The sequence below is a fragment of the Fusarium subglutinans genome, assembly GCF_013396075.1.
Source record: "Fusarium subglutinans strain NRRL 66333 chromosome Unknown NRRL66333_c0000063, whole genome shotgun sequence".
In the NCBI taxonomy this organism is placed as follows: domain Eukaryota; kingdom Fungi; phylum Ascomycota; class Sordariomycetes; order Hypocreales; family Nectriaceae; genus Fusarium; species Fusarium subglutinans.
Window position 1 is genome coordinate 167,464 of NW_023502126.1, and position 18,807 is coordinate 186,270.

The window sequence follows — 18,807 nt, forward strand, 5'->3', positions numbered from 1 at the left end:
AGTTAATACTTGTGTTAGCGAGTTAATATGCTATGTAGAACTTACCGTATTTTTTATATATTTTCTTTGTATTCTTCTGCAGGTTTCGAGTTAATCTGACTAAATGTATTTCTAATACTGTGAAGGTGCCTCTGTAATAACTAAACTCTGTAGACTAATAACCATTCTTATCCCAATCCTTACTTTGTGTTATGTGTATCTGCGCCTGTCGAATAGCCATTTCGGCTATAACAGCGATAATAAAATGCCACCACACAATCGGCAAGCCAGCCACGCGATAATAAAATGCCACCACACAATCGGCAAGCCAGCCACGAGAGCTTGAAAAGATGGAGAAAACAACATAAGCGAGAATGAGTTTACTTCTATATAATTCGAAGCTAGTATTAGAGTATGTGCTATAAGATAAAGAGGAAATTTTAGTCGGTACTTATCCATCTACCTTCTTATGATCTTGAACTTAACCTAGAGCAGTGAAGAAGTGCCTCGGCTATACATATCCTTGATCGGGCCCATACATAGACAAGCGAGCCGCTCTCATTGGCATGCTCGCATTTTGAAACACCTAGCCCCCAAAGAGGTCAAGCTTACCCGTCGATCCCAACTGTCTTCACAATTGCCGAGCCTTCTGAGCAAGGATGCTATTCCTACCAGCGCCGAACCCGCCGAAAAACCTCAAGCGAAAACCGCATTCCTTAAAAGCAGGCCCAGAATCCTCCAACGCGTCTAGACCACCACATCATTGGCGTCCTCGTTTAACAATTCCCCGTTGTGCTTACGCCAAGCAAGCATCATCGGCTCGAAACATGCGACAAGTGCACTGCAAGGTAAAGACAGGCTGTCTAACATGCAAGTAAGCAGAATCTCAAATCTCTGAAACACTAGTTCCCGCCTCTAACGAGATTTCGTTCTAGAATTCGAAGAGTCAAATGTGATGAGAAAAAGCCCGCTTGTCATCGTTGCACAAGCACTGGTCGGAAATGCGACGGCTACGCGCTTATGCAGAAGATCAACCCGCGAGATGTGGCGAATGGTCGGATGCTTTTGCCGCGTGTGTCTACTATCGATTCGCAAGCCCTGCTCCCCGTCGAGGAACGGAGGGCGCTGGGGTATTTTCACAGTGTTATTTCGCCGCGGTTGTCGAGCGCTAGGGATGGCTACTTCTGGACCCATCTTGTGATGCAGCTCAGCGAGTCAGAGGCCGTCGTGAAACATACCATCTTATCGATAAGCTCGTTGTTTGAATCGTCCGAGGGGAAGAGTGTGGCGCCGTACACGGAGAGATTCGCGTTGCAGCATTACACACAGGCCATTCAGCGTCTCAAGACGATTCACAGTGAACCTCTTGTGTTACTCGTTTGCATCTTGTTCATCTGCGTCGAGTACCTTCTTGCCAATAACAAGATTGCACTACAACACTGCCAACATGGTCTTGCGATTATGGAAAAATGCAGCAATCCTTGGGCTAGACGGTATTTAATGCCTGTCTTCAGACGCATGACCGCTGTGCCCATGCTTTTTGGCCCCGAGGACATTGAGAGCGAAAGCATGCCAGCCTTGACATACATGATACCGACCAAATTCTATTGCATGGAAGACGCACAGTACGTGATGGACGATATCTTCAACCGAGTGGTGCGACTCTGCCACATGAGACATCGCGGGGTCGTCTTCGACATGACAGAGGAGTACAACACCGTCGGCACCCATCTTCAGACCTGGCAAACACTATTCGAAAGGCTCCAAGTCGATACGACCTCTCTATTATATCAAGCTCAAGAAAGATCACTATTTATGCGTCTCAAACTTTCTTACCTCGAGTTAAGTGCCGACTTCCGACATGAGGAGCACATGGGGACATTTCGCCAGGTGCTCCAACTAGCGAGCTGGCAGAGTGAAAGGTCTACTAAACAGTCTAGCTTTGAACTCGCATATACGCCAATGCTCTTCTTTACAATACTGAAGTGCCCCGATTTGAGTATTCGACTTCCTGCGGTGCGGTTGATGAAGAAATTGGGTTCGCCGACGGAGGGTATTTGCGAGAACCTACAGATGTTGACGACGAGTCGTGGGATAATTCGTCAAGAACATGGAGTGGAGATAGTAGACATTGGCAGTTGATTGGGTAGTTGAATGTTCTGCAATGATGATGAATATATTAATTTAATCGTTAATCAGGCCATACAGGCCGAGGCTATGTTGGATATCATTGGTCCGCCTACGAAGCACAGACATTGCTACCAACATCGGCACTTATAACCGTTGAGTTGAATTAAAATTTCGGGATATGGCTTGTAATATGAATGCGTCAAAACTCAATATCTCGTTCCCGAGACCACCCCCTACCTGTCAAGCCTTATAAGGTTCAACGGTCCCGCTGTCATCTTAAAAAAATACAACGTCTGAAAAGCTATTTATACCGCATCTGTCATTGTTTTCTCCCTATAGTATCACTTCTCACCCCATTAATTCTTTTCTACGGCTTACCCCAAGTCTCTCATTCAAAATGAAGTTCTTCACTCTTACCATTCTCGCCATGGTCTCAGGCGCCTTGGCAATGCCCGTTGCTGCTCCAGACATCAACTACGCAGGATTGGAGGGCGCCAAAAACACGCACGCTGGTCCCTTTAAACCTCGTCCTTGCTTGCCTAGTGAGCAATGTCGTGGAAAGAACTGAGATTGCAGCATTACGTTTCGAGTAAGTTTACTGTGAGGAATTGCGAGCATTTCTGATGCTGACTAAAGTGATTAGGCCGACAATACGATGGTCGTACCGTATCAGGACCTACCTATAGGCTATAAAAATGGATATAAAACATTCTTATCATAGTGTGACAGAAGGTGCCACAAAGTTTGTTTAGTTCTTGTCCACTTTTAGGTGTGACTACCATTCTCCTGTACTACTTATCTATATACACTCAATGGACTTTATCTCGTCCAATTTTGGTGATGCAAGATGTGCTTGAACTAGCAGCATGTAAATATAATTGCATTATATCGCTTTAGATTAATACCCTTCGAGTGATGACTATCATGGCCGTATATTTCCATGTATAGCCGACGTCTCACACTAATCACCTAAGCAGCAAGATATGTATAAAACAGCCTGGAGATTCCAGTTGCCCAAATATTATTCACACAGTCGTATTGATAAAATTTCCCGATAGCTGCCCAGACTCTTCTGCCTTGTTTGGTCCCACTTCCAAGTGATGAACCGATATCCTGCCCCTTGATATTTACTTGAGTGATGCCCAAAAGCCTCAAAAACTAATGACGGACCGTCCAACCGATTGCGGAGATCCCGCCATGGGACCGACTAGGCAAGAAGATCTAGACTCCTCTGATCTCGGAAACGATCCATTGCGCTTTGTCTTCCATGAGGCGGCTGGTCGTCAGCCCTAGACTGTTATATTGCGCTAAGAATTAGACTATTGGACGGCAGCGGGGGAATATCCCCAGATAGTCGGGATAGCGCCTGCGAGGAACTAAAACCAGCCATTCATGGCTAAGGAGACGCCATGCATGTCCTGTGTGGAGACCGATAGTGTGAAACTCTCAATCGCGCTATCTACGATCTCGCGAACAGGCCGTTCTCTTTGGGTACATGAATGTTGTCCATCGGTTAGTCGTTTATGGTACGCTGACGTGCTAATATTGCCCAAAGCGGTGCACCCGGGATTCTATTGACACATGCAGATTTTGTGGCTGGCTGCAAAGGATCTATTGAGCGTAAGGATATCAGCCGCACATCCCGTCCCATGATCTCCGGCGCATGCCGCCTATCTTCCCCCTCAATCCTCGTTGAAATCCGACTTTACAAACAACCGACCCGTCTCCGTATGATGAACCTGCACATTATCCAACTCCAAGACATTAAAGTCGATCAGACAACTCCTCGTCTCAAGGCCTTTCGGCGTAGGCGAGCGCACATCGTAATCCCCAACAGCAAGGTAGAAGCGGTTCAGCGGTTGGATCTGATACTCCGCCCCAGGCGCAGGTCTAAAGGTAGCAAATGGTCCGAAGTAGCGTGATAGCTTCTTGAACAGTGATACGCCGACGACAAAGTCCCCTAGCGCATGTTAGCAGGGGATGAATGAGGGGTTGGGATCTAGACTTGCCCGCACGTGCTTGACTATGCGTAAACTCGCTGCTGGTTCGAATACAGAAACATCCTTCGTGGCCGGTGGGCACAATATCAGGTCTGTTTGCGAAATTGGGTGTTCCTCTCTTGATGACTAGCTCCAGCGTCGTACCCGCTACCAACGTCTGATCATCTGCCTTATGCCCAACCTCAACCGGTCTCGAATCCAGTACTTCGACTGTAGTCTCGACTGTAGACTCACCACCGTAGCTTGTGCCACAGACGGCGTAGAAGGGAGACTTGGGAAGCGTAAAGTACGCTTGCCCAGAGGCACTAGCTACGCCTCGCAGGACTAGGATGATGTTGTTGCTGATCACTGGTATACCCGGGGTGATCTTTGGCGTATCAGCGAACAGGGCGTAGCTCTGAGTGCTCCCTGTGGAGTTTGTGATTGTTATGTTGCGCGGCTTGTCATTCGTGGACCATGACGAAGAGGGAGCCACGTGCGTGTCTAGAAGAGGTCTTTTCATATTGAGGGATTGCTGTAGATGGAAAGAGGAGATCCTGCAGATTGAGAGGAAACGAACCAAAGTTGACTAAATGAGGGGTTAGACTGCGGTTAATACGAGGCAGATAGTCTGTTCACTAGCTCAAGGGATATGCAGTTTTCAGCTTCGCGCTTAAAAATATTTGTCCTCCACTTTGGGTATAGTTAGCAATGGTTTGAACTAGTTTGCAACCAATTCCGCCAGCCACCTCTGATTTATTGTGTCTGGACCGCCTTCAGATCAATGATACCTTACACCAGTTCGGTCTCATAAGTCTCCGTAGATGGTCAGAAAGTAGTATAAAAGGGCATTTCCGTTTCCCACATTTAGGAATCTCCATATTCTGAGTTTCAGTCATAACTAAAGCTTCCTTCTTCATTATCACCCTGCTAAGCAACAGCAACAATGGGCAACAAATACACCATCCGCATTAATAACAACACGGGAAGTTCCCAAAACTACAACCTCGTAGCTGACAAGCCTGAGGTGACTGGCACCTCCAATAGCAACGTTTGGACAAACGTTTACCAGTCAAGTGAGGGCTGCCCCGACGGAGGCCAGACCGAGTTCGAGATCTGGAAGACCTACTATGGTATTGTCGGCTCCTGGAGGGGCAGCCCCAAAGAGGGCACTAAAGTTCAAATCGCCCAGGCAAAGCCAGTGACGCTTGGCTCACAGTCTGACGATGGCAGTCAGAACCCAGGCACGACTCTGAGCACCGTAGTTGTTGGTGGGCGGTCCATCTCGTTTGATAGATCGCAGCCACCGCAGTCTGCGTTCATCAATGCCTTTGAGATCGATACCGGCAACGACTTCACGCTTCAGACGGCCACTGAGAGTGAGTACTAAACCCCTCCCACCTCGAAATACAAGCAGCTGACTATGAACTTTAGATAACTTCTTGGTCGGCGTGGCTGGTTCGCCCGATGGCTCTAGCAGTGTTCCCATCGCTACTTTCAGACCTGAGCCCGGCAATCAGTACCAGATCAAGCCATCTAACGCCTTCTACATCTCCGTTGGTCAGAGCTTGCAAGTCGGTCAGCTGGTGGATGTCGCTAGGATGAGAAATTCGCTGCGCATCGACTTTGCCAACAGCGGACCCAACATCACCATCAACCATGCGCCAACTGGTCAGCTTGTTATTGCCAAGTAAAAAGTTTCCTTGGAAGATGGAGCGAGGAAAGTTAGACAGGATGAGATTCTAGACTTACCTTTACATATACTTATCTATCTATGCTAAGAACTGCAAATAGTGGTTTAGGCCAGACTATTACTAAAGTCTCTGTTATTATAGATATAAGCTTAAATACACTACTCAAGTACTATGTATAAGTACATCTTCACCTATAGTTGTATAATCACTGACCTCAACAATAGCAGTATCCCAGCGCCCCCAAGATGTCATACCTTTCGTGGCCTCCCTGGGAACAAGGCTGTCTAGGAACCCGCGGAATACCAGCTTTGGAATTGCATCACCAGGCCTACTCACAAGGAATCCAGAGATTCGAGGCTCTATTACATTCCAAAACCCAGAGATTCGAGGCTTTATTCCATTCCAGTACCATTTCTTGTCTTCAATATGCCATTCAGCCTCATCATCGCTCTGATCAGTTGATTGACATGTAGACCGATCCTTTCCAACGGTGCGTCGATGCATGGACGTTTGAAGAGTTCTTAGGCCTGCCCAACGAGCCTCTTTCTTGTTCACACAAGCGTGGTCCGATGTTGTGAAACACAGATCTGTTAACACAACAAACGAGGTTGACCACTCCTTGTCTTCAAGCACTTCGCACCAATTATGCTTAGACCGGTAAATTTTGACGCAAGTATCGTCTTCGCCTTTGTTAGGCCACAGGATTGAGAGCACATTACCGTCCTTGTCAAATCCAGTGTTTCTCAAACAGTTAAGGACGTAGGTGAACACCCGCTCAACACATGCCCTATCTTCAACTTCGTCGTCCAACGTCATCAGGTTCTTCACCCAGCTCATGAATGCTTCTTTAGATGCCATTGCCGTTCTAGCACGTGGTTTCAGCTTTTCCCATCCTTTAACGCCCAAGGTGTCAATGTATTCCATGAGATTTTCGAGGACAATCGTTCTGAGTGGAACTCTTCGGGCGACGCCAGTGCAGATGCTGACCTGAATACCCAATGGACACTCGAACACCAGAAGATTCCGCCGTCCGCTCCAACTATCCAAAATGATCCTCTTTAGAGGGACCCTTGGTTGCCTTTGCCACTCCATTCCGAATTGGAAAACCGCCTGGTATCCTGCTTGGAAGACTGCTTGCCTCGCTACCGGTTTCCAGGATGACGGAGACGTACCCAGGACTTCGCGATCATCTTGTGAGGCTTTACGGCTGCCTTCAATACTCCGGTGACAGTCAGAGTTAATCTTAATGGCCCCGGGTAGTTTCTCCTGTGGTTTAAGCTGAGACCCGGTCTGTGAACTTTCTCCCTGCAACGTCTCTTGGGTTCCCACATTCCAGTGTGTTTGCGTGATTTGTGCTGTATGTGCATTTACCAGTGTAGCATTGTTGCCTTCAATGGAAGTATGATGTGAACTCGCCGAATTGTTCTCGGCCAATGAGGTAGATTTGCCTTCACGGCTATCAAGGCGTCCAGGACCACCGAGCAGTGTTTTTGCAGTGCCCGTATTCGAACTAGCTCCAATCATGATCTCGGCGCGGTAGTCGAAGCTGGTTTGTGGAAATAATCTCTCGTATTCGCTCGCGTGTGTCCAATGGAAAACGCGAACAACATCTTCATTATCTTGCTGAGTTGAATGAACAACGCCTCCTCTTATAAAAAGTTCATACAACTCATCTTCACGAGGCTCCGTAGTTTTTGATCCGAAAGAGGCCGGACCCCAACAATCCACTATCTCTTCACAAGTGGCTCTGAGATACATTCCCGTAGGCTGGGCTTGGAAGACCTGAGTTGATAGCCGAAAAGCCCAAACCCTATCACCAACCATTTCGTGCATACAAGAAAGCTGAACTCGTTCTGCAACGATAAACGGAAGATCACAAGAGCTTCCTCGAAGTTCAATATGGGAAGGTGGTTTTGCTAGGTAAGCCGGCTCGAGACCACCTGTGTGGGCCTGAGCGTAAAAAGTGATGCCCAAGCAAAGAACCTGAAGAGTGAGAGAATACAAGTGTAACGTTTCCCCGGTTGTTGAAGGAAGGGGCAAAGGGTTATGAAACAAAGTCTCCATGATGTGTCGACATGTTGACTCTTCTTCAACTACCATAGTGTTCTTGGAATCGTCCAGGATAAGCCGACCGATTTCCTTTTCCAATTTATCAAGGACACTGAATGTCACGGTATTCATACGAACCACAGTGATTCCGTGGCCCTGGCGATTGAAATCTTCAGCGGTAAGTACAGTGAACCTGTCGCAACAGAAATGTGAGCGTTGAAGCGTAATGGCAGCATTCCGAAGGCCACGAATCGCTTTGTGGAGTTGCAACACCAGTTCTGAAGTCTCGGCGTTTCTGTCAGCATCCTCGATCTTGGTTTGTGAAGTACCACAATGTGCCTTGTCTTTGTATATGATTTTCATGAATGGCCGGCCATCTTCGGACTTGAAGAGATTGACCGTTCCTGGTTCTTTCGTTGAGTGAGTAATCTGTGGAATCACGCCACCCAGACCACATAAATGAGATATTTCAGTCTGCATGTCTTCCCGCAGAGCGTACTCCGTAAAGCGATCAGTGTTGATGTCGCTGTCGCTGTCTCGTACCTCTTGACATCTGTGTGCGCAGCGTGGCTGATGGAACGAAAAGGAAAGCGGTGCTTTTGGCTCTGCGATCTCGTTAAACTCAGAAGTTATCCAGGCACCGTCGTCGTCTGGGACTTCTGTGCTGGAGTCAGATGCTTTGAGAGCTTTAGACCGCACATTTTGAGCTGCCCGCATGGTTTCGCCAACTAAGAAATTTGGTTAGAAGCTATCGCACCAAACTAGTGATTCTTTTGACTGACTTTCAACTAGCCTAGGCACTTCTACGATTCCTTCAGGTCGAATGATGCTGACGATTTGTTTTGCATAAGCTGCTGCAGCCATAGCTGCGTAACCCTGCCATGCCTTATTTTTATGAGAGTCTGAGTAGTCGCAGATGCCTCGAATCACGAGGCAGGAGAAGCCTCCCATGAGCCCTGCGGCCTCCATTTCGAAACATAAAACGTCCCCCTGTGAGGCTAGGCTGTCGCGCAACGTCGCATCTTTCATCACATTGTTACTTGATGCGATAACACCATGATGAATCGAAGTTTTCTCAAACTCCCGGGGTTCGCGGCTGACAACATCACCTTCGTTCGTGCTGCAAATATCGCATGTGTCTCCTCCGACGTGCTGGACTGTAGGTTGGAACAGGATATCTGTTCCATCCGATGGTCGCCCATAGCCTCTCTGGAGTCTGGGATACTGCTTCAGAATCCTGGTAATTGCATCCTCAATACCATTGCCGTCAATTTCGTGGTTCACTTCCAGTGAAGACACTGCTGCACGTAACAGCCGAGGAGGTTTATCCAGTGCCCGGATGGGCTGGAATTCCTCATCCCGTATGTATTTCCCCAAGTCATACTGGAAAACGCCCGATTGTGGCCCGCCTGAGGAGCTGACCACAACGTCTCCAAGACGAATATCGTGCTTCAAAGTGGGTGCACCGCCCCCGATGCCAACCATGAGGCCAATGCGGACATTAGGAAAGCTCCGAATCAGGTTTTTGACCACGCTGTCAGCCGTCGCTCCATTTTCATCCATGGGAGGTGTCGCAATGACTACATTGTGCTCGTTGATCTTCCCGAATTTGTAGTTGTTGGTATCGTCCTTTGCTCGAGTTTTAGGACCATCAAGTCTTACATCCAGGAAAGCCGTGGCTGCAACTGCTTCAATCGGAAGAGCACAGATCCAACCAACAGTGTAGTCGCCGGGAGATGACATCGCGAAGTGAGATGGGATTTCTTAATCGTTAGGGTAGTAAATGCTTATTGAGGAAAAATAGGAACCAGAAGATGAGAGATTATAGAACTCAACCCCATAAGCTGCCACGGCGATGTTGGCGCTTGAAGGCAGCCCCTCTATGGAACAAGAAATCCTTCCCATTTGCTCAATTGTGTCACCCGAAAGTGTGGCGTGCATGGTGCGGGGAGAATCCGGATGTAGTGCATGATTGCCAAGCCTTTTTCAGGCCAACAGCGAGTGACGATTCGTATATCATCCACTGCTGGGAGGCCTCAAAATGCAGGCGCCTTTCTAGCTGCCTCATGGTTCGCACATACATGAGGCTCTGCACAACACAACGATTGCAATCAATAAAATTAACTCTAGAGATAGATATTACAAGTCAGCAAAGTGCTGGAATATATCACTATCCAAAAGCTCAAGTCGTTTAGGACTTTTCAATATATTAACTTCATACGTTTCATTGAGATACTATATGTTTCAAGTGTCGATTAATTGCACCCTGTCTAAGTTGTGAGCTAGATGTGTTATTTGCAGTTGAGGCTCGTGGCTGAGAGCTTATATCAGCGGACAGAACTTAGTCGATTAATTGTACCCTGGGAGGGACCCTTGAGCTAGGAAAAAGATTAATCCATGCAATCTGCGAAGTGGCTACAGGCGGCTGGCTATGATTCTAACGCCAGAGCTAATCTCAATCGTAAGACTTCTTTTTCACACCTCGTTCACTGTAAAACAGACTCAAACCCTTGGGCTCGACTATTCTAAATTGAAAAGGCTCTTTAAATCGAGCTTCGCGTCTCGATGACCTCTGCAACCCCAGCGATAGATGTACTGCCAATGATATCGAACACGGCCACCGTAGAGCTAAACTCCTTATTGATCCAATTCCTCAGCTCAACCGCCATCAGCGAGTCAACTCCATACGACGACAGTGGCTTGCTTGGCTCAACATCATCAGGCGAGATGGACATGGCTCGCGCAAGTTTAGCAGCTATGGCACGTATGACAACTTGCTGCCGCTCTCTAGCATCTGAAGACCCTTGGAAGGTATCTCTCGCGTTCTCGGCGTGGTCACCTGCTTGATCTGGAGTATTGTTGTTGCCGGCTAAGAATGAGAATGCGCTGAGGAGAGGTCGTTCGAGTAGAGCTGGTGGTTGGTGGCCTTCACTTAGGATATCCGCAGGTGTTCGCAGCCCGAAAAGGACTTGTCCCTCAGACAATGGCGGTAAGTCGAGTGGATTGTTCGGATCGCAACAGAGAGTGAGCAGAGCAAGTAACTCCTTGTCTTCGATAGGCTGCATATCATTCGACGTCTGTCTCTGACGCTGATACGCCTCTTTCTCAGCAATGATACCAATGTTGCTCATCCATCCAATATTAAGAGACAGTGCACTCTGGCCATTCATTCTGCGATGCTTCGCCAGTGCATCTTGATACGCACAACCACCAGCATAATTTGCACTAGCCATCTGGCCAACGACACCAGCCAGAGACGACAAGAGGATGAAGAAGTCGAGATCCTTGGGGAGTAGCTCATGCAAGTTCTTAGAGGTGTCGACCTTTGAGCGTATAGTGAGTTCCCACTGCTGGAATGTCATGTTGCTTTGGAATATGGCATCTTGCAGAACCATGGCGGCGTTGATGCAGCCCTTGATGGGGGGCATGGTACGGGAACATTCTTCCAGCATGACTGTCACATCTTCTCGGATGGACACGTCGCACATAGGAGCAGCAATATTAACGCCCTGGGATGTTAGCTGTGCTACCAAATGTGCAGCTGCTTCAGATGTTGCACCGGATCTAGAGGGAACAATCAGGTGTTTAGCTCCTCTGTCAGCCATCCATCTGATAATGGCTCGACCGAGACCTCCAGACCCACCAGCTACTAAATAGGTGGAATTACCATCGAACGTCCATTGACGACGGTCCTGAACAAATTGCTGTAAAGATGTGAGTTGGCTAGTCATTTGGCAGCTTGGCTGGATTGGCCTACCGGAACTGCATCCTCTTCTGCTGCTGTTACCACCACACGGTCGTTGGTATCCTCTTGCAGTTTCTTGAAGCTGTTTTTGATATCTGATATCTTGAAGGCCGGCAATAGTTGAGGCGGTGGTATTTTAACTTCAGCTAGGAGCTGCAGTGTTGTTTGTGCCAGTTGGCTAAAGACTTTGGGCTTTAGACGCATGATATCAATAGAAGAGAACGTGAGATTTCTTGACATGATCTCTGCAGCCATTGTAGAAGCCATTGAACTGTTCCGGCCACCAAGGCTGACGATACATCCCCCATCGGTCACGCATGACAGTGGTGTGTATCGTGTGTCCCGGGAACAGTCAAGCAATACATCCACACCTTCTTCCTCAGTGACTCTCATGACATCTTGAGTCAGGGATGGGGAGTTGCTGTCAAAGATGGAATCAGTATTCAGGCCAATGGTGTCGACTAAGAGTTGTTTCTCAGCAGCAGTCGACACTGTAGCAAAGACTCGAGCACTCATAGTCTGGGCGAGCCTGACTGCAATCTGACCCAAGATACTTGCAGCCGAGTGAATCAACACCTTGTTATTCTCTTGTACGCGCGCAACATTGAGAATTGAATGGCAGGCAGCCAAGCCAGGAGATGCGAGCTGAGCAGCATCTTCGATGCTGAGCGAGTCGGGAATCTTGAAGACGTGGGCTTCGTTGGCGCGAGCATACTTCCTCATGCAGCCATTAGATACCATAGCGACGCGATCTCCTATTCGAATGGTACTGCAGCTCTCACCAATTCGGGCGACAAAACCAACGCAATCACTGCCAAACTCTTCTATTCGCCTATCAGGGTGACCAAGGGCAATGTCGAGATCGCGAGAGGTGAAACCCCAGGCCCTTGCTTCGATCTCGACATCATAAGGACCGAGTTCCTCCGCGAGGGACTGGTCCTCAACAAACTGAAGCGAGTCGAGTGATCCTGGCTGGCTAATATCAAGCTTTAACCCTGGTCCCTCGCCCCACGGCTTCTGTTGTAGCTGTTTCGAGACAAGAGATCGTAGTGCCGTATCAGTGCTGAAGTCTCGAACAGCGCGGCCTGTAGTGATGACGCCATCTCGAACAACGTACTCGACTTCATTTGACGGCGTTTCAGTCTCGAATGTTGCCTCGTAGACCTCTGATATGAAGCATGCCTGTGAAGCTTGAGCCATCTCTCCGTCTATTGCTAGGGTGACAATGTGGGTATCGGGCTGCTCGGCACGGATGGAGCGGAAGAAGCCCTGAGCGACACTATAGTCTGGACACATTGAGTCGCTGATGCTGGCAGAAGTCACCCAGAGAAGGTTCGAGGCTCTGCTGATCAAGAACTGAAGGCAGCTGAACTGCCCTTCTGAGAGAGTTGACAGCAGAGGTTTGTCTCCAGCTTCAGCGAAGCAGATGAAAGCATCCTCGGCGGTCAACTTGGCGAGCTCCCTCTGAACTGGGGTTAGCGAGAATGTAATGACGGTTGCACGTCGCTCTAGGTTAGGATCGATTCGTGCCCGAACTTGATCTGCAAGCTCCCTCTCCTTCGTTGACGCGTCGTCACTGATGAGCATGACCAAGCGGCCTTTGCCCACCATTTCCTCAGACTTCGGCTCAGGTTCACTGGCGGTGGTGACGATGACACTCATAATATGACACTGATTATCTTGATAGTCCCGAATCACCAAGTCATTCCCTGAGAATCCATTGTCCTTGAGGCACTTATCCCAAAGATGCTCTGGTATAGCAGCAGAATGGGGTCTCCACTCCTCGCGAGCAACCCACCAGCCTGGCACAAGGCCAGCCATGAAATTGGTAGCGATATCATTGGGGTTGATAACCTCGAGGAGGATGAGACGACCACCTGGCTTCAGAGCCTTTCGCACATTGCGTATCGTGGCTTCTAGGTATGGAGTTGCGTGAAGCACACTGGCCGCGATGACTAAGTCATAAGAGCCTGGATCAAAGCCTTGACTATCGATTCTTCGGTCCAGATCAAGTGTCTTGAAGGTGATGCGTCCTTGGGACTTGAGGTCTGGCCATCTCTGGCTTGCCGTCTCAAAGAAGGCTGGGGATATATCAGTGTAGGTATACTCCGAGAACGCCAATCCTCCAGTGCGCATCTCACGTTCTTGCAGAGCTGAGATGACATGCCCCGTCATACCACCTGTGCCAGCACCGACTTCAAGGACCCTCAGAGCTGGGTTCTCATGCGATGCCAGGTCAAGTAGATAGTTCAATTGACCATCTGCGCAGAGATTCCGGAAGAGATCCGAGTAGAAGATATCGGCCTGGTCAGACTCAAAGACGACCTGTAGAGGGTCTAGCTCTCCGGATAGAATCTCAGGTAGCTTTCGTGCACAAGTCGTGTACAGCTTCCACGCTGGGAGGACAGAGTCAACCTCAGCTAGGCGAGACTCGAGCTCCTCGTCACTGATATTCGTTGCTTCTGCCTGATGCTCGGCTGACAACTTGCCGACATGGTGACCCATCCACTCGACATGACGCTGCAAGTATACTGGAATTCTGGACTTATCAACGTTTTTCAGTACACGAGCAGCTACGAGCTCCAGTGTATGACAGAGCCTCGAGTGGTTCTCCAGAACTGTGCTGTCGTCTTTCGGCACCGCATTAGCGGCGCATAACCGTGTGAGCTGACTGGACCCTAGCATGCTGAACTGTGGCTTCCACTCGACGGAGTACATCAGCTTCTTCTCCTTTTGGGTTATACCGCCCGAGACAGCAGATGTGACTGCACGCTCGATACAGCAAAGGACCTCTCCATCTTCACCAAGAGCCGTGACTTTGCCCTGTTCCCCGTAGCCATGGACAGTTGGAGTCGCTTCAGAAATCCACTGAATTGTAGGTGTCTTCCATGCTTTGGAAGAGAACCATGCATTTTCTAGTTTCACGGGGACATTGGCGGCGGTCTGTTGGCCCGAGCTGGCTCGAAGAACTTGGAAGGCTTGGTCGAGCACTGTTGGGTGAACCAAGCTCCTGATGTTGAACCTTGACTGTGACAGATCAACGCGTGCCACGGCTGAGGTCTTACCATCCCACTTGATGCTGCGCATCAGCCGGAACCAGTCCCCATATTGCAGTCCAACTGCTGCTGCATCATGGTAGAAGACACCAGAGTCGATAGGCAAAGTACATTCTTGACATTGACGCCGGATGTGTTCGTGGCTCACTCGTCGCTCCCCGTTGCTGTCGTTGTCCTGGAATTCGACCGAAATGTTCGCGGTAAAGCACTCAACCCACTCATTGTGCGAATAAGTGAAAATGCTGACATAGTACTTTGTAGCCAGCTGTTTATCGACCACTCGCAGGCAGACTTGCGTCTCAAGGCGATCTTCCCAAGTCCCTGGCACAATTATGGGGTTCATAAACTCAGCTTTCTCAATATTGTAACCAAAGACAGCACGGTCTGAGGGAACCACGTCTTGGGCGGCCTCAATGGCCATGAGAAGCATACCAGATGCTGGAAACAGGACAGTATCACTGATCTGTGATCTGCGTTAGTAGTGTCTCGGCATTGTCGTCACTGGACTTACCTTGTGATCTCCAGTCCAGGCAGAGGAGTCAATGCTCCAGAAGTTCCTCCATCGAGGCTCCAACGGATTCCAATCGGATACCCTCACTCCAAGCAGCTCGCCCTTGACAGCCTCCCGCAGCCTGAAGTCTCTGCTTAGACGTGACTCAGCCCAGTATCGCTGTGATCTGTCGAACGGATACTTGGGGCAGTTAACCAGAAACTTCGCCTTCGTCCTTTGTTGGTTGACTGCCGAGACTGAAACGGGATAGCCTTGGCAGAACAGTTGTCCGGCGAGTTCCAGAGTGGTCTGGATTGCCGGGTGGAATCTATGCAAGACATAGCTGTATCTTACTCCCTTTGCCGCACTCGACATCTCATCCAGTGTTTCTTTCACGGGCCTTCGAAGAGCTGGGTGAGGGCCAATCTCAATCAGGTCAGTGATGTTACCCAAGCCAAGTTTACGTGCTGAGTTCTTGTTTGCAATGGCCTGCACTGCTTCGGCGAATCGGACAGGTGACAGCATATTGTAAACCCAGTATTGACCAGTTGATAGTGTCTCTGGAGAAATACTTTTGCCAGTAACAGATGAGACCATTGGGATGCTAGTCCCATCCTTTCTCTTGGTGAGCCCTTCAAGTGCAGCAAGGTACTCGCTCGCGATGGCTTTCATGGATGGCGAGTGATACGCGACTCCGGTCTTGAGCTTCTGCGCAAAGATGCCATCTTGGTCAGCCTGAGATTTGATCTTGTCAATGGCCTCTTCAGGCCCCGAGAGTGTGACGTTGAGAGGACTGTTGATGCATGCAACGTTGATTGCAAGAACACCTGTTTTCTCTAGATACTCCGAGACGTGATGCGGCGCTAGGTTAATCGACAGCATGGCACCGGGAGTTGAAGCGTTGGTCTCTCTTAGCTTCCCAGCCAAGACACCACGGAAGTAGGACACTCTGCAAGCGGACTCTAGAGACAGCACACCTGATGCATATCTAGGATAACTTAGCAAACTCATTCGGACTTCCGAACACCAGTGATACATACGCTGCAGCGATCTCACCGGAAGAATGGCCGACAACAATCTTGGGCGTAATCCTGAAGCTGGCGAGCAGATCGACCAAAGCAATCTGTACAGCGGTTGCAAGCGGCTGGCTGTACTGCGGCATGTTGATGTTGTCGCCGCAACTAAGCTCGTCTGATACTGTCCGTCAGCAAGCATTTGTGATGGAATTCACAGGATGTACTTGCCAAATAAGTTCCAAGAACACCCAAAGCTGGAGTAAATCTCGCTGATCTTCTCTAGAGTCTCCCGGTAGACAGCATAATGCTCAAGACCCGAGCCCATGTTAATAGACTGGGCGCCTTGACCTGTGAATACAAAAGCCAGGCCAAGATCTTCTGAGCTTCTAATTGGCTTCGAAGGCGACACTGCTTTCTTTTCCGATCCGTCAACCACAGAAAAAGCTCTCCAAAGCATGTTACTTCGGCGTGAACCCAGAGTAAATGCCAAAGAGTCGAGCTTCTTATGGTCCCCCGACATCGTCTCTTTGTGGAAGTTGTCATAAGCCTCCAGAGTGCGCTTAGCTGCCTTTTCGTCGGCAGTAGTCCATACTAGTAGCTTGTGAAGTTCGACGTCTGAGTAACCATTTACGGCACCATTAGTTCCATTGGCTCCGTTGATGTGAGCTGCGCCATGTCCATTGGTGACACCTGAGCCGTTCGTTACAGGCCTTGGGAAGAGGCTCGTGTTATGGATTCCGCTGAGGCTGCGATCCTGTAAGTAATGAAGTGCATCGTCGAGAACAATATGCGAGTTTGAGCCGCCGAACCCGAAAGAGTTGAGAGATACACGGCGAAGACCTTGAACTGGCCACTTGACCATCTGAGTTGGTACCTATAGTAGTCCGAGTTAGATAACTATATCAGAGCGACACAGATAGAACTTGCTTCAATGCTATATGAATTCGCGTTCAGTGCTGGATTTATGTTTTGAAGCAGCGCGTTGGGGGGTATAACTCCTTTCTCGAGGATCACTGTCAGTGTCAGCTTGGAACTTCCTTACGTGGATCAAATGGCGCGTCATATTACAGATGCATTTGACCAGACTTGCAAGTGCACTGGCTCCCTCAAGATGCCCTATGTTTGCTTTCACTGAGCCGCTGTCCATTCAATCAGTTAACACTCTTCTCTGGATATATGAGACGACTTACACATAGAGTGGTTCCGAGTGAGAGCGATGTTCTTGGAAGCATCTCCCAATAGCTTTAACCTCAATTGGATCACCGACAGGTGTACCGGTGCCTTGAACTCACGTTTAGCTCATTATCACGAGCGTTCTGATGTAACACTCACCGTGAGCTTCTACATAGCGAGTATCGCTCATAGGCAAACCTGCTTTTTTGTAAACATGACGGATCAGCTCCTCTTGAGACTGCGAGCTCGGCTGTGTCAGAATCGGGGTATGGCCGTCCTGGTTCGAGCCAATGGACCGAATCACGGCACGAATCATATCGCCATTCTCAATCGCTGCTTGTACAGGCTTCAGAACTACAGCGATGACTCCCTCGCCACGTGCATACCCGTTAGCCCGTTCATCAAAGCTGTAGCAAACGCCATCAGGCGAGAGAAATCCTTGGTTAGCTAGAACCTGGAAGATGCTCGGGTCGAGAAGAAGGTTTGCACCGGTCACGACAGCCTGTGAAAATTAGTCATCAATAGAGTATAGGTAAGCCATGTCTTACACATGAAGCATCGCCGCTCTTTAATGCTTTACAGGCCATATCGACAGCTGATAAGCTACTAGAACAAGCAGTATTGACGTGGATGCTTGGCCCACGAAGATCAAAGTACCAGCTGACACGGTTGGGAATAATACACGAGACAGTGCTTCCAGTTACAGCTGTTCGCTCCAAGTTATCTGGGTCTACGGCCGTCATTCTGCTGTAGTCTTCCAGCATAGAGGCTGAGAAGACAGCGGTGCGAGAGCCCTTGAGACTGTCAACCGGGAGACCCGCTACGAGACAAGCAGTTAGTACTCCTTCATCATCAACCGTTCTTGAGATTTTCTTACCATTCTCAAAAGCGTGGTAAGTAGATTCCAGCGTCCAGCGCTGCATCGGATCCATCGCCGAAGCTTCTTTCGCCGTGAGTGAGAAGAAAGGGGCGTCAAAGGCGGCGACATCGTCACTGAGGAAATGCCCTCCCTTTCCATTCCACTGCACCAGTATTAAAAACGGTCTGGGTGCTTGGTGAGAGAAATCACCTTTTGATGCTTGTTATTGGAAAATGAATCTGTCTTGACACGGCTTTCAGGCCAGCCTGTCATCAAGTTTCGTCGGTTCTGGAGAACATCCCAGAAAGCATCATCGTCCTCAACATCTTGCGGGAGTTTGAACGAGTATCCAATGATTGCAATGTCACTCATTTTGTCGTTTATGCCTTGGTGATTGTACATCGTTCCAAAAGGGCAAACTCTACAGAACTCTAGTAATTACTATGCCAAGACTCATACCAATGTAATTCAAGACCAACAACGTTACTACCCGGCCAATTATTCTATCGGTACCCTATCATGGCTTACCATCGTTCGATGATAAAGCCCTACGTGGTCTTCTCTCCACTGTATGTCCTCCGACGCATTTCATGAAACGGATGATTAGTCCTATCTAGTAGTAGTCTTTGAAGCTACT

The 18,807-nt window shown here is 48.9% G+C and overlaps 5 protein-coding genes across 5 annotated transcripts; 2 read left to right on the plus strand and 3 right to left on the minus strand.

Annotated features, from left to right (window-relative positions):
• Positions 1-999: 999 nt before the first annotated feature.
• Positions 1,000-2,121, plus strand: FSUBG_6238 (transcriptional regulatory; the record flags this gene model as incomplete). The annotated part of the gene is made up of 1 exon (XM_036684416.1): positions 1,000-2,121. The coding sequence occupies one exon, from the start codon at positions 1,000-1,002 to the stop codon at positions 2,119-2,121; it is 1,122 nt and encodes a 373-aa protein (XP_036538303.1).
• A 1,670-nt stretch (positions 2,122-3,791) lies between these two features.
• Positions 3,792-4,611, minus strand: FSUBG_6239 (uncharacterized protein; the record flags this gene model as incomplete). Its single annotated transcript, XM_036684417.1, has 2 exons — positions 3,792-4,069; positions 4,125-4,611. The coding sequence occupies 2 exons, from the start codon at positions 4,609-4,611 to the stop codon at positions 3,792-3,794; spliced, it is 765 nt and encodes a 254-aa protein (XP_036538304.1).
• A 423-nt stretch (positions 4,612-5,034) lies between these two features.
• Positions 5,035-5,782, plus strand: FSUBG_6240 (uncharacterized protein; the record flags this gene model as incomplete). The annotated part of the gene is made up of 2 exons (XM_036684419.1): positions 5,035-5,467; positions 5,523-5,782. 2 exons carry the CDS (start codon positions 5,035-5,037, stop codon positions 5,780-5,782), a joined length of 693 nt encoding a protein of 230 aa, XP_036538305.1.
• A 149-nt stretch (positions 5,783-5,931) lies between these two features.
• Positions 5,932-9,574, minus strand: FSUBG_6241 (nucleoside phosphorylase; the record flags this gene model as incomplete). Its single annotated transcript, XM_036684420.1, has 3 exons — positions 5,932-5,940; positions 5,996-8,559; positions 8,614-9,574. The coding sequence occupies 3 exons, from the start codon at positions 9,572-9,574 to the stop codon at positions 5,932-5,934; spliced, it is 3,534 nt and encodes a 1,177-aa protein (XP_036538306.1).
• An 800-nt stretch (positions 9,575-10,374) lies between these two features.
• Positions 10,375-18,542, minus strand: FSUBG_6242 (polyketide synthase; the record flags this gene model as incomplete). The annotated part of the gene is made up of 12 exons (XM_036684421.1): positions 10,375-11,535; positions 11,589-15,095; positions 15,144-16,110; positions 16,163-16,303; positions 16,363-17,012; positions 17,181-17,277; positions 17,329-17,419; positions 17,471-17,813; positions 17,860-17,914; positions 17,969-18,131; positions 18,189-18,333; positions 18,381-18,542. The coding sequence occupies 12 exons, from the start codon at positions 18,540-18,542 to the stop codon at positions 10,375-10,377; spliced, it is 7,482 nt and encodes a 2,493-aa protein (XP_036538307.1).
• Between the last annotated feature and the right edge of the window lie 265 nt (positions 18,543-18,807).